Source organism: Microtus pennsylvanicus, chromosome 8 (assembly GCF_037038515.1).
Source record: "Microtus pennsylvanicus isolate mMicPen1 chromosome 8, mMicPen1.hap1, whole genome shotgun sequence".
In the NCBI taxonomy this organism is placed as follows: Eukaryota; Metazoa; Chordata; class Mammalia; order Rodentia; family Cricetidae; genus Microtus; species Microtus pennsylvanicus.
The window spans coordinates 101,339,610-101,354,113 of NC_134586.1; the positions used below are offsets into that span (position 1 = coordinate 101,339,610).

Consider the following 14,504-nt stretch of genomic DNA (forward strand, 5'->3'; position numbering starts at 1 on the left):
ATCCCCCCCCCCCCGCAAAAAAGTGTAATGTACAAGGCTTATTTCTTTTAGCTCATGCTTTCTTTAACAGTGTTGTGAGCTCAACTGTAGAACTCTGATTTGCAAGTTTCTTTGTAATCTCTTGGATTTTTTTTCCTTAAATGTGAATGACTTAGACTGTAGTTAATATACTTTCTTCTCAGAGAGACTTATAAACACTGGTTGAATGTGTTGTCCCAATAGACAGAATCTACTTCCTCCACTAAATCTCTGGGGCAAGAGAGACTTGCAGCCAGCCAGCAGCAGCCTTTAGCTTCTTCAGAATTTAAAACATTGCCTTTAAAAAAAAAAGAAATGGAAGGATATGATGCAGAGTTGGCACAGCATTTCCAACAACTGCAAATGTTTGATAACAAAATTTTTCTATATAACAGAATCCATAGAGACAACTAACCTGGGCTCATAGGTGCTCACGGAGTCTGAACTGACAGCTGAGGAGCCTTCATGGGACCAACCCACACCCTCTACATACGGGTGACAGTTGTACAGCTCGGTCTACTTGTGGGACTCCTAGGAATGGGAGAAGGTCTGTCTCTAACGCTTTGGCAGGCTTTTGAAAACCTATTTCTCATAGTGGGTGGCCTTGCCCAGACGTCATACAAGGGGAGGAGCTTAGTCTTACTGCAACTTGATATGCCATACTTTGTTGATACCTATGGGAGGCCTGCCCCTTTCTGAACAGAAACAGAGGAGGGGATGGAGGGGGTTAGAGGAGAGGTGAGGGAGGGAATGGGAGGAGAGGAAAAAGGGGAAACTTCAGTGGGGATGTAAAATAAGCAACAAATTTAATTTTTTTAAAAAATCTTTCTAAATACAGATTAACAAAAATAAAGTGCTTTAACACAAGTGTGTTATATTTTGCCTGTAGGTTGTGTGTGTGTGTGCAAGTGCACATACAAGCAGAGGATAAAAGGTAACCTCGGCTAAACATTGGCCAGCTTTTTTTTTTTTGAGACAGGGCCTGGAACTCTCCAAGGAGACATAATTCTGAAGGCAGTGAGAAAAGGAATATACTGCTTAATCAGCACACCACCTGCTGTGTGCATTTATACTTTTAGCAATAGAGGAAAGGAAACATTTTAAATCTTGGAGGATGGGAAATAGCATATGGATCTATATGGATTTTAGCCAGCAAGAAATGGTGGTAGCAGTCCATTGACTACATACTTCCCACCTGTGTTATTAAATTTTCTGATTATTCAGTTAAGCAAACACCCCATTGGGACCCAGCTGAAGAAAGACAGTGGCTTCCCCAGTCATAGAGGCTCAGTGGAAAGTCAAGTCCTTCTGACTCCAAATCCCAGGTGAGGTCTTCCAATTAAGCATCCTTCCCCCAGTGGATCTCCCTTCTCAGAAATAGGTTGACGTGCACCACTGCAAGAAACCCAGGGCCATTTTTATTCCTGTTCCACCACTATGGTAAGAATATCACCTCACACGTTGGGCTTGCTCCCTCTTAACTTCCTCTTCCACTGGGAAAGCAAACACTTTTACCCAAGAACAAATTCAAGTTGCAAGTTGAGTTGAATAGGAAAATCCTTCAATACCAAAGTCAAAGCCATGGTCTCTAGAGTTGACCCTAGAACTGCACACCCGTTTCTCTCACCACTCCACCCCTTCTGGACAGTGAGGTCATGAGGAGACACACCCATCTGTCTCTCGGTCTTCCCTGACCTGACACACTCAGAAAAATATAGGCAGCAGGAGTCAGACGAAGCACATGCAGACAGCTGAACCTCCTGTTCTCTGTGGGTCTCAACTTCCCCACTTCCAAAACTGGAAACCTGGTATATTTTGAAGAATTCACAACAGCAGCTGAATCACCAGCTACAGACTCCAGCAGGACACCTTCTAGAAGCTCTGCTGTTATCTCAGCAAACTGGTATGATTAAAGGGATAGAAGGGTCTAAGAAGTTATCTAGGTGAATAAAACACTGGCTAAGCAAGTGTGAGAACCAAGTTTGGGTCCCTAATGCCTTGCTAAAAGTTGGGAAGACAAAGCAGCCCTCAGACCCCCAACACTTGGGAAGTAGGGGCAGGGATAAATCATTTCGAAGTACAGTGAGTGAGCCTGCCTCCGTGGATAAAATGGCTTGTGATTGAAGAAGATACTCAATGCCAATCTCTGGCCTCAGCATATACACATATACACATGTGCACCTACACATATGTGAACATGCATACATGCACAAATACCAAGCATACAAAATAAAGTGGGAAAGGCTAGGAAGATGGTTCAGTCAGCAAGTGCTTGTCTTGCAAGCATGAGAATCTTAGTTTGATCACCAGAATCCAGAGAGAGAGAGAGAGAGAGAGAGAGAGAGAGAGAGAGAGAGAAGGAAGGAAGGAAGGAAGGAAGGAAGGAAGGAAGAGTACAATTGTAATCCCAGCCCTGAGGAATCGGAGAGAGTCAGATTCCTAGGGTTTGCTGTCCAATCTCAAAAACAATGGAATACGGCAACAGAATCTGTCCCTTGACCCTCTACATATTGGTACATACATGTGTGTATGCACCTACACACATGAGAACACACACTACACACACACAGTAGAACACACAGTACAGAGAACTCAAGACATGCTCATGAACTGACAGATAGGTATATTCAAAGCCTCTTCCCCAGTCATGAGGACTCCAAACAGCTTCCAAGCATAAAACTAAACTCTGGGTCCCACTGCAACTCCCGGGCACTGATGCAACTCCCCTTCTCCCTTGGGAGAGACACCATCACTATAATGCTTCCCAAGGAAACACAATGGGGCTCAATGACCTAGGTAACAATCTTGCACTTGGCAGGAATTGGACAGGGAAAGGCCAGTTGTTTAGTCTGCTCAGATGACCCCTGGGTGGCCTCCAAGCCTATCACAAGAGTCTCTGCTCTCGTTTACACAGCATGAGTCCTCACGGCAGAAGGGAGAAAAAGATGGTTTTGGACTCGTCAACTTTTACCTTGACCAGCCCTTGTTCTCACTTCTACCACAAACACAGCCTTGGCAAAACCTGTGATGTAATGCAGACCTAGGGGAGCTGCTCCCTGGCCCTGCCTACTCCTCCTCCTCTCCCTCCTCCTCCTCCTCCTCCTCCTCCTCCTCCTCCTCCTCCTCCTCCTCCTCCTCCTCCTCCACAGAAACAGATAACTCTCTCCTAAGACCTACAACAAAGACCATCTTCCTCACTCTGACACCTGTATCTTCCCAGTGTCTCCTAAACACTTGTTCTGCCAAAATACCTCCAAGCCTAAGGTCGCCATAGCTACCTACTTGTGTATGCCACCACCACTTCCAGTGGAGAGGACCACATCGATCAAGGAACTCAGGTGGGATTCTGGATGCTTCTATTCATTGCGTACACTAATGTTAAACTTCAGGTCCAGGTCTCACATCCAAAAAATGAAGGACTGCTGAGACCAGAAGAGCCTCTGAATGAAGTTTTCAACCTGAGGCTCCACCAAGAGCCATGGCAGCAAGCCATGGCCCAAGGCAAACAGATGTCCTGAGAGCTACGCAGCAGACATGATGTTGTGGCCACAGTCAGCTTCTAGCCAAGCTCTGGGGCATGGTCTTAATTGTCATCTTTTGTCCCCTGATTTTTCTTGCTTGCCAAAAGACAAAACATGTGCCTGCTACCCCCCAGTTCCAATGACCTCATCTCTTTGGCCTAAAACATTCTCCCATGAGGACTAGAGAGTCTCTGGGAAACCATTCCCAGGATTCATAAACTTTTCACCTGTTCACTTGGAAACAATGGAAGCAAAATTCTCTGAACCCCACCCCCCACACGCCATATTCTTTACTTCTCCACGTGAAGCTAAACTGGGAGTGGGGACCCCACTGCAGAGCAGCATAGGTGAAGGATGTCCCTGCAGAGTGGGACTCTCAGGCTTCACAGTTAAGACCAGAACCAGGTCCCACTTCTGAGCCCCAGTCTCCAACTGAGTGACTTCCCATTTCCATGGCCAGAACCATCTGCTTGGTGACCACTATGACTCACCAAGGAGCTCCAGGCTTTGCCTGCAAAGAACAGAAGCCACACTCCACAGTAGTGCCAGCCTTGCCATGCAGCTGCAGGAGGTCAGAGTCCTTCTTCCTCTGAATCCCTGACACAGAGAACCAGATGCAGAGAACGGCTCCCTGACCTCCTCTGGCTTCCACAGTCGCAAGCTCTCCCGGCTAAAGTGATGGGCTTTTTCCCTGGTGGAAGGCTGCTGCATTTAGATGGCTATTTGGGTCCATCTAGTGGAACTTCTCAGCACTCCTATCAGGAGGTGAAACACATCTTCTGCAAGAGTCACTGGCATAAGGGGCCATGGCCGCAAGCTGTAGCTACAGAGATGTGTCTTCATTAGCCAGCTATATTCCCTAAGAATGTGGCACGTTCTCCACAAAAGATGGTGTCAGAAAAACTTAAAAACACTGAAACTTCTATTATTTTAGAGACACCCTGGTACATTTCAAACATTTTTAAATTTCATCCAGTGTTTGTGTATGCATGAGTGTGTGTGCACACGTGTGTGCACGTGAGCTTGTACATGTCACAGAACTTGTATGAAGGTTACAGAGCAACTTGCAGAAGTCTCAATTTTCTCCTTCCACCATGTGAGTCCAGAGGATGGAACTGAGGTCATCAGGTTCAGTAACAAATATGGAGGTGATGTGGGATTCTGCTCTGTATGCTGGGAATACCATTGGTTGGTAAAGAAGCTGCTTTGGGCCTATTGCAGTGCAGAATAGAGCAAAGTGGAAATTCCAAGCAGTTACAGGAGAAGAGAGTAGGCGGAGTCAAGGAGAAGCAATGTAGCCACCAAAAGAGACAGATGCCCACCCCAGAACCTTGCCAGTAAACCAACAACCTCTTGGTAAAATACAAAATAATAAAAATGGGTTAATTTAAGATGAAGAGCTAGCTAGAAATACACTTCAGTTATTGGCCACACAGTATTGCAAATAATATAGTTTCTGAGTGATTATTTCAGGTCTGGGCAGCTGGGAACAAATGAACAGCCTCCGCCAACATGTATGAATGTGTGAGTATATAACCAATGTGGAGAACAAGGGGTGACTCAGAAGTCGGTTCTTCTCTGTATAGTATCCAGGGGTTGAACTCAAGTTGTCAGGCCTGTGGGCAAGTGCCTCTGCCCACTGAGCCATCTTGCCAGGCTCCTGGTGTTTTTCTTTGCACTTACCTTTTCTCAGCACATTACAGGTCCCAGAAAGGCGCCAACTGCTAAGAGCCTGGCTCTTCTGAGGCCTGGCATTTTCAAGAAGCGGTATGAGAACCCCTGACTTGTGTTTCTAAATGACTCCCTTCTAGAAGCTGAAGGAAGGCAAGGGACATCCAAAGACACAGTCCTTGAGACTTTGAAAATGGTGGGAGAAGCAATGCTTGCCTAACTAAACCATTCCCTTCTCTCTTTTTTTAAGATTTATTTATTTATTATATATACAGTGTTCTGTCTGCATGTATGCCTGTACACCAGAAGAAGGCGCCAGATCTCATTACAGATGTGAGCCATTGTGTGGTTGCTGGGAATTGAACTCAGTACCTCTGGAAGGGCAGCCATTGCTCTTAACCTCTAAGCCATCTCTCCTGCTCCTTTCTAACTGCTTTTGTACCTCAAGGAAACTGTTGCAGATCATGGCACCCCAATTGGATGGCATTCTCAGAGAAGGACACGTGAAGGATAATCACAGAGAGGTGGTCTGTGGTCGGAGAGACAGAGGAGAGGGGGAGGACATAGAAGAGGAAGTGAGGAACAGGCAGAGAACAGGTGGCCCAGCTGGAGAGCACTGCCTATGAAGAGCTGGGGCACGCTCAGGTTTGACATTCATGACACTGAACTCACTTTATATGTCGGGTTGTCCTGCTTTGTGTTTGCCACCTGGAAGGCACGTTGATGTCACAATGTACCACCGGCTTGATCTGCAAAACAAACCACAGGGCTCAGAGTTCGCTTCAGGTGAGCAAATACTAGTCAGTACCAACAGCAAGGACAGCGGAATCCCAAAACCACCAAGGGTGTCGGTCACCAAGGACAGGTCCCCAGGGATTCAGAGAGGTGGGTATGCACCAGGAGTCCAACCTCTCCAGCGGGTGACAGGTGGGTTGATATAGGCTGAAGGCAATATACTCCACGTAGTGGGGAGCGGGAAGGAGATATAGAGTTTCTGGAAAGAGTGACAGAGGAGGACATGGCTCATAATGGGGATACACTCAGTAAATGCACACTGGTGGCCAAGGTATCTTCTCCATGCTCTGATCGACAAATTACAGGGTAGGAGGAGCAGACAAGTAGCTTCCATTTTCAGACCAGAGTTAAGTACGGTAGCCCAGTGGGACGCTTCCCTAGGTTCCCCAGGCCTGCTGGGCTCTTTCCTGAGAATGAAAATGCAGAGGCAAATACAAGGCCTTCTCAGGACATTACCTCAGGCTATTCAAATAGCAGGAAATTTGGGGGATCCTGGCACAGAAGAATAACAGCTCTCTTCCTCCAGCCTGCTGGCCAGGAGTGCACAGAGAAGCAAGAGAAAAAGACTGGGGAGTCAAGGCTGTCCCTGAGCTGGTCAGCAGACTGGCCCCGCACCCTAGACCAGAGCCCCTGTCACTCCGGTGCATCACGGACTCTGCTAAAAGGCTGCCCTGACCACTGGACTCTGTCCCTCAAACCACCAGGTGGCCAGCATAGGTCCCCACCTCTTGCCTTGCCCTTATCCCCAAGCACACAGGTCACACCTTCTGTCTCTCTTTATATCCCACAGCTGTTGTGTGCCTGGTTCAAGTCTTCCATACCCTTCACTTGGCAGTAGGGTCCACCCTACCTGAGTCCCACTTCCCTGTCACCCCCATCACTGACCGCCACCCAGCATGGGAGGTCCCACCTGGGGACTCAGGCCACTAGCACTGTGTCTCCCTGCCACGCCTATGAGCCACTCCATACTGTCAGTCAGTAACCCTAACCTGTCGCATGACACGTAGGCCACAGACTCAGCAGCCTCTAAGGCTCTGAGGCTCAGCATAATCCAGGTTTTCTTCTTCCCCATACCCGCCACTCTCCCAAGTTCAAAGTTATCTCTAGAATGATACAAAAGGAGTCATCCCCCATGGATACTGAGAACCTGGTGGTCCTCCTACCTCACGTTGTACACTGCATGGGGCACCCTCTCCATGGGGCTGTCCTGTGTACCTCCCCACACACACAGCAGTACCAGGTGGGGTCTTTCCACTCCTCACTCTGCTAAGCCCCCCCACTTCCCAGGCTATGAGCCCCACCTCCCAATCCGCATCCACTAGAAGCACAGAAGATCTCGGGTCTGGCAAACACCTCCCTCCCACACTTTATGTAAGACTCTTAGAACCAGGCTGGGGGTCTCGCCTCTACTGAGGCCTTTGTTCTGCCAGTTTCCAGGCCTGCCTTGTTCTGCCTTGAGTAAGGGGACTCAGGGGCCTGCTCCACCCTCATGCCTCTCCCTCCCAAGCCTTCCCCAGCTCAGCACGAGATGGAACATAGCCTGCTAGTTCAGGGAGCTTGTCTGAACCTCTCAAGATGAATGAAAAAGTCACAGTCAGATTGTCTTCAAAGAAAGTGACAGACAGAGACATGGAAAAGTAAGGGCCAGGCCATCACACACACACACACACACACACACACTACAGAGGCAAGAATGTACTGACCTTGAACCCTGGAAACTCTATTTAGAAGAAAGGAGTGTGGCATGCTGGGCCTGGAGGAGATGCAAAGCCTGTGGACTTTGGCATCTGCTGTATCCATTGGTTATCAGTGGCCAGAACAGAGACATGACCAGGAGGCAGAAAATGGGACAAATGGCACAGACTCACAGGAGGAAATCACAGGCTGAAAGCCAGGTGATGCAGGTCAGAGCCCAGCTCTCCTAAGCAGGGATGTGTGACCACAGCTCTCAGCAGCACTTTGCTAATTCTTTTTTTTTTTTTCCAAGAGAAGGTTTCTCTGTAGCTTTGGAGCCTGTCCTGTTTCAAGGCTCGCCTTGAACTCACAGAGATCTGCCGGCCTCTGCCTCCCAAGTGCTGGGATTAAAGGCATACATCACCACCAAAGAATTAGTTTGCTAATTCTTTACAGTGCAGATGACCTATCTTACAGAATTCTTATGACCATGAAATGGCAGAATATTTTATTTTAAAAAATAATGCAATGTGATAGCTATCATATTGTCATAAGTTCTTAAAATTAAGTTAACTTGAGAGTGCCCTAACACACCCAAGGAAGGAGAGGCAAGTCTACTTAGGCATCTTGGTCTCGTTTTGAGCCTATCAGATTTGCTGACCACCCACACATGTCCACTCCAGACCTCACCATCGTAGATGACGACAATGTGGAGATCCATCTGTGCAGCTTTGAAACTGGGGAGATGCTCAGTCTCCTCTCACGTCTGCCTCCTCTCAACTGAACTATCAGCATCCCTGTGGCCAGTTCTCGGAGTCTTATGTGGAGCCCCAGTTTCTTATCCCCCAACTGTTCTTAGCCACTCTGTCTACCCCTAGCTTTTACCTAACCTTTTGCTGCCCCAACCTCGTGTGGTGTGTGTGTGTGTGTGTGTGTGTGTGTGTGTGTGTTGCCTGCTCAAGTATACAGGTGCCTATGTGCATGCATGTGGAAACCAGAGTCAACCTCAGGTGTCATGCCCCAGGATCACCCACCCATCCCTTGGTTTTTAAAGTAGTGTCTCTTGCTAGGACCTGGAGCTCATCAACCGGCTTGACTGACTAGCCAGCAAGCCCCAGGGATCGCCCTGTCTCTGGAAGTGGGGGAGGTAGAAAGAGTATAAAAGCCAAAGGTAAATTAATATTGCTGCAAGAAACTATCTTCCTGACAAGGACATTGCATTCATGACCTCATGGTAGCTGTGGTTGCTGGCCTATGACCTACACAAGATGAAGCATTCAGCACTCCAGCACAGAGAAGGGGTGGGAGGCGACTCCTAGCTGAGGAGCTAGTGGCCATTTCTGGCAGCTGAGGGAGGGTCAGTGTGGCCCATGGTATGTTGCCCATGCTCCAGGGGACGGTGCTTTATACCCACGCCCACATGGGCAGCAGTAATTAGTGGACAGATGCGTACCTCCAGGTCCAGTTTTTGGTTTCTTCAGACAGGATCTCACTCTGTAGTCCTGATTGACTTAGAACTCACTGATACCCCCCTGCCTCTACCTCCAAAGGGCTGGGATTAGGGATGTGCCACCATGCCTAGCCAGCCCCAATTTTTCCCATGGGTGCTGGGACTTAGATTACTGACAGACGCAACCCTTCCCTCACAGCGATCAGAGACAGGGCACCCTGTCATTACCCTCCTCACGCTCTGCGCTCCAGCTGGCCTGCGGGGGTTCTTCCCTGTCTCTCCCCATTCTTCTTTGTTTGGGGGTTTTAAGAATTGTTTGATCACCATTGGTTATTACCATTGAGTTATTTCACACATGAATACAACGTATTGAAGTCCTAGCTACCTCCCATTCAGCCCGTCCAGCTCCTCCAAGCCACCCCCAATACCCCAGTTCTAACTTCATGTCTTATTTTTAACAATCCATCGAGCCTAACTAGTGCTGCCCAGCAACTGCCAATATCTCCTTAGCTTAGATGCGGGCCTCTTACATCCCTTCCTTCTGTAGGCTCAAGTGCTGTCTGGCGTGATCTTGTGCAAGTCATGTGCTAGCAACCACAGTGGCTGGGAATTCACGAGTGCAGTGTCGTTCTTAGGTCCAGAAGACATTTTGCAGCGATAGTCTCTGATCCTGAGCTCTTACAGTTTTTCCATCCCCTCTTGGGAGTTGGGGGTGTGATATAATCTCCCCCTTAGGGCTTTGAGCACATCACAATCACTTCTTCTCTGCACTCTGACCCAGCTGTAAATCTCTGCATTGACAGCTGTTGACTGTATACAGAAGTTTTTGGGGACGAGGAATGACAGTTGGACTGACCTGTGTGTACAAAGCTGAGTGTTTAGAAAGCAGCTCGCAATGCCCCTGTCCTCATATCCCTTATGGTTTTCTTGTTTTGTGGCTTAACCATCCTTTTGAGTGTGAGCCTCCTTGGGGTAGGAAGTCCCACAACAGAATGGCCCTACTGCTGACTACGGAGCAGCCCCCGGGAGATGGTGGTGACTACCCATGAAGCTGTAAGTGGATGAGGGAAAGGTACCAGGACAAATGCACAACTCTGCCAATAGCAGAAACTCCAGTAGGGGAAGAGATCCAGGGTAAGGGAGACCTGGGGCTGCAGAAAGGGTATGCATGTATCCACTATTGCTCTGCTGTGTGTTGCATGTCAAATGATGCAGACCTGCACGGCTGCAGTGGTAAACGAACAGCTGTGAATATCAGCAACGGGCAAGCATTGACAGACCTGGTCTGAAAACAAAACAGCAGCAATTGTGCTAGGAGAAATTCTACTGGGTACAGACACCCTAGGAAGGGCTTTCTGCTTGATTGCCTACAATTATGAAACAATGGGCTAATTGCTCCTCTGATGTGCTAACGACTCATTAACCCTGATAGCACCTGCCTAATTAAATAACAGCAGCTATCAAGTACACACTCAGGATTCCCGTTCCCTGTCCTCCATGTAATCAGTTCCCTGTCCTCCATGTAATCAGGTCCTAAGAGTCTAACTGCTGCTGTCGGATGGGAAAGAAAGTCTCACTCAGATTTGGCTCTCATGAGTCACACATCACAGTCTGCCAGAGCCTGAAGTACCCAACGGGCTATAAACAAACCTATTGCCCAAGGCGGTAAAACTAAACCTAGAACTGAGCCCTGAGGATAACCACGGAGTATTTCTCACTGCAGCTACAGGACAGCTGCCAACTGGCTCTGAGCCCTGGGGTAAGTTCTATAAAAGAGCATAACTCATCTCCCAAACAACCTCAAGAATACCCAAGTGACAAGAAACCAGATTGTACAACCTGTCCAGGAATGCATGGCTCCAAGCGCTCTTGTTCATGAAAAAACATCCAAAGACATGTCCTCACAGGGCATAGCCACGGCACCATGCTGCCAGGGTGCTCGGTGACGTCTGGGATGGCGCTGGCTCTTGCCCTCGTAATGTGGGGTTCAGCTGCTAAGCGTTCCTCGGCCTGCTCTTGTGGTGTATGATGCAGTCCCGGTAACAAACCCCTTCCCAAGAGGCAAAGGTCCAGGTGGAAGACACGCCTTGGCAAATGCCTGGAATAGGTTAAGGGATGGCTCACCTGACAACTGCTCCCCGTCATTGTCCCGCAAAGTCTCTGCTCTTTCACTTGCTCTCACACTATCCAACCGCCCTCCGGACGCATCCAAACATCTCTTGCTGAGCAAAGCCTGAGCCAAAAAGACGCTAGCACCAAGGAGAGCTGTCCTCACATAAAACACCCAGAAAGAAACCAGATAATGAGCAATAAACTCTTCTATGCTCCAGGGTTAAGTGTGGAAGGCGGGCAGAGGTGTCCACGAAGAAAGCTCTGCCATTAGTAGGTGCCTAAGCTACTGTCTGAGCCAATTAATATCAGAAACGGATGGGTGCCAGGGACCACGAGAACCTCAAGGAGCATGCCATGGTCTACACAGTCCTTGTTCTTATTTGTAAAAACATTTTTACTGGCCTGAAATGCACTATGTAGCTAGGGATGGCTTTGGCTCCAGATTCTCCTGCCTCTACCTTCAGAGTATGGCACTATGAAGGTGCCAAAGCATGCGATTATCCTGTTCTATTTTATTTATTTATTAAGGTTTTAAATTCATTTTATGTATCAACCACAGTTCTCCCTCCTTCCCCTCCTCCTGATCCCCCCACCTAGCCCCCACCCCCCAGGCCCCCATCAACACCTACCTCATAGAGGTTAATGCTTCTCATTGGGGAGTCAACAAAGTTTGGCATATCAAGTTGAGGCAGGAACAAGCTCCTCCCCTCTGCATCATAGGCAATGGGCCAGTTCATGCACCAAGGATAAATCCCAGTCCCACCTGCCAGGGGCACCCTGTTTCTCTTTATCTATGTTTTGCCTCTAGGCTTTTTACCCCTCTTTATTTTATACGTCTTTCTTTCCTTTTTACTCTGTGACTGGCTAGATGGTTTGCCCCTGGCGTCTCTCTCTCTCTACTTCTTTCATTTTTCCTTCCTTTTTGAGCCTAATTTCTCCTCCTATTTATTCTCTCTGCCCTGCCAGCTCTGTCTGTCCTTCCTCTGCCTCACTATTGGCTGTTCAGCTCTTTATTAGACCAATCAGGTGCCTTAGGCAGGCAAGTGAAACAACTGCAACACATCTGTACATAATTAAACACACATCTATCCACCATTAAATAAACGCAGCATACACTAAAGGAACACATCTTTACACAGTGAAAGCAGTATCCTGCAGCATAAAAAAAACATAACACATCTGTGCCTAGTTAAAATAATATTCCACAATAGTACATCTTTGGGGAAATATTTCGATTCTTTTCCATTAAAAATGACAAGCCATGGGACAAGCTCAGTGGGTGAAGCACTTACAAGTTTGAACCCCCAGACCCTCAGGACCCACAGAAAGGCAGGTAACACACACATCTGTAATCCCAGCACTCCTACAGGGATGTGGGAAGCAGAGATGAGAAAATCCCCCAGAAGCCCTAAAGCCAGCCAGCCTGGCTTACACAAGTGTTCAAAAAAACCTTTCCTCAAACAAGGGGGGGGGGATGAGGACACTAAAAGTGGTCACCTGACCTCTGCACACACGCTGTCACGTGTGCTGTGGCATGCACATGCCCATGCTAGTGCATACATACATGCTCACACAGAGACAATCTTTTAGTGATGAGCTGTATGACTGAGCCAACTTAGTGTGCTTTGTAACGTCCCCTCTGGGAGGCTAGGAAGTAAGCAGGAGTACACTGCTCAGTCCAGCTGTGCCTCCATCACCATCATGTCCACCAACTAGCGGAAGCCACTCTTTTCCCAACGGGAGGAACATGCATTCTAAGGGACACATGTGTGTCACACACACACACACAACCAAAATGTTCTTGGCAGGAGTTCATCCTCCAAATTCTCATCCATTATGCCCTTTTTAAAAAAGATAGCAAATAAGACCCAGGCACTCCCGGGTTGGTGATAATCACCTCCTGCCAGGCTCTGATGATGGCCATTGTGAAAAGAGTAAGCGGGTGAGAAGAAAGTGATGAACTAGAGAAAAGCAAGACTAGAGGGATTCTAGTTTAATCTGAGGCATGTTCGCCACAGTTACCCAGCTCTTTCCCTCCACGGGCCAATCACACGCTTGATTAGTGATCGCAGCAGCTTCTGTGCCAGCCTGAGAGAAGGGAGCCAGGTCTTCAGATAGAGCTAGAGAGAGGGCGAGAAGAGGGCAAGCAAGCAGGCACTGGAGGGGGTGATGAAGGTCCAGCTGCCATCTAAAGCTCTTTCCCCATCTCCCACACTAATCCTGGAAACATCTAAAGCTCCTTCCCATCTCCCACACTAATCCTGGAAACCCCCGATGGTCCCTCAAACCCAAGACAATCTCTGAAATGCTTCTAACAAAAGCTCAGAAGCCATTAACCCTCACCAAGCTAGCACAGAGATCCCTGGGGAAGGAATAGTAGACCCTGCAAAGAGAAGGGATGTAAAAGGAGGTCCCCCCCCAAAGAGATGCCTTCTTACACAACAGGGGGGGGATACAAATTAGAACAGACATAACGAAATAGGAATCGGGAAATTGGAAAACCAGTAAAGCCAGATAATGGTTCCCGAAAAGCTTAATAATGTTAATAAACCTGCAGCCAAAGTGAACTAATTCAGCTCATCTTATTAGTCTCAAACACTTACCTCCTTCAACTTTCTCATCTTTGGAGGTTTTCTGGGAACTATATGAATATAGCTGCAAAAAGAGAGAGAGAGGAGAAATCATAGTTAGAAAGACAGTACTCACTCTGAGCCGTGGAACCTCTGCCAAGAGGAGCCAATGTCAGCAAAGAAGCAGGCAACCCCACAGGGCAGGAATGAATCCACATCAGAACGTGACAGCTGCATGTCATGGGACACACATATGTGTGTGTGTGTGTGTGTGTGTGTGTATACATATGTATGTATGTATGTATCACTAGAGTGACCTTAGAAGTAATGGTCTAAGGCTGGAGGGGTGGCTTGGTGGCTAAGAGCACTGACTGCTCTTCCAGAAGACCCAGGTTCAGATCCCACTACCCAAACGGTGACTCACAACCATCTGTTATCCAAGCATTATGAGATCTAAGACTCCTCTTCCGGCCTTTGCAGACTCCAGGCATGCACATGGTATACAGACAAAATGCAGGCAAAATACTCATACATACTTTTAAGGAAAAAATCTTTTAAAATATATTTTAAATATTTGTATCTAAATAAATAGTTTAAGTAACAGTAAATAATTATCTAATTCACTGGCCTTCTGACTTTTTGGTGATGGTGGTAATATTCAGTTGGTTAGTTGGTGGATTGGTTGGTTGATTG

The 14,504-nt window shown here is 47.7% G+C and overlaps 1 protein-coding gene across 1 annotated transcript in view; it reads right to left on the minus strand.

Annotated features, from left to right (window-relative positions):
* Dcdc2c (doublecortin domain containing 2C) overlaps positions 1-14,504 on the minus strand; it is a 38,015-nt gene that overhangs the window by 18,133 nt on the left and 5,378 nt on the right. The window contains exons 2-3 of the mRNA XM_075982084.1: positions 13,845-13,896; positions 5,883-5,959 (exon numbers count right to left, since the gene is read on the minus strand). Coding sequence (XP_075838199.1) covers positions 5,883-5,959; positions 13,845-13,896 — 129 coding nt within the window. The remainder of the gene's footprint in view (positions 1-5,882; positions 5,960-13,844; positions 13,897-14,504) is intronic.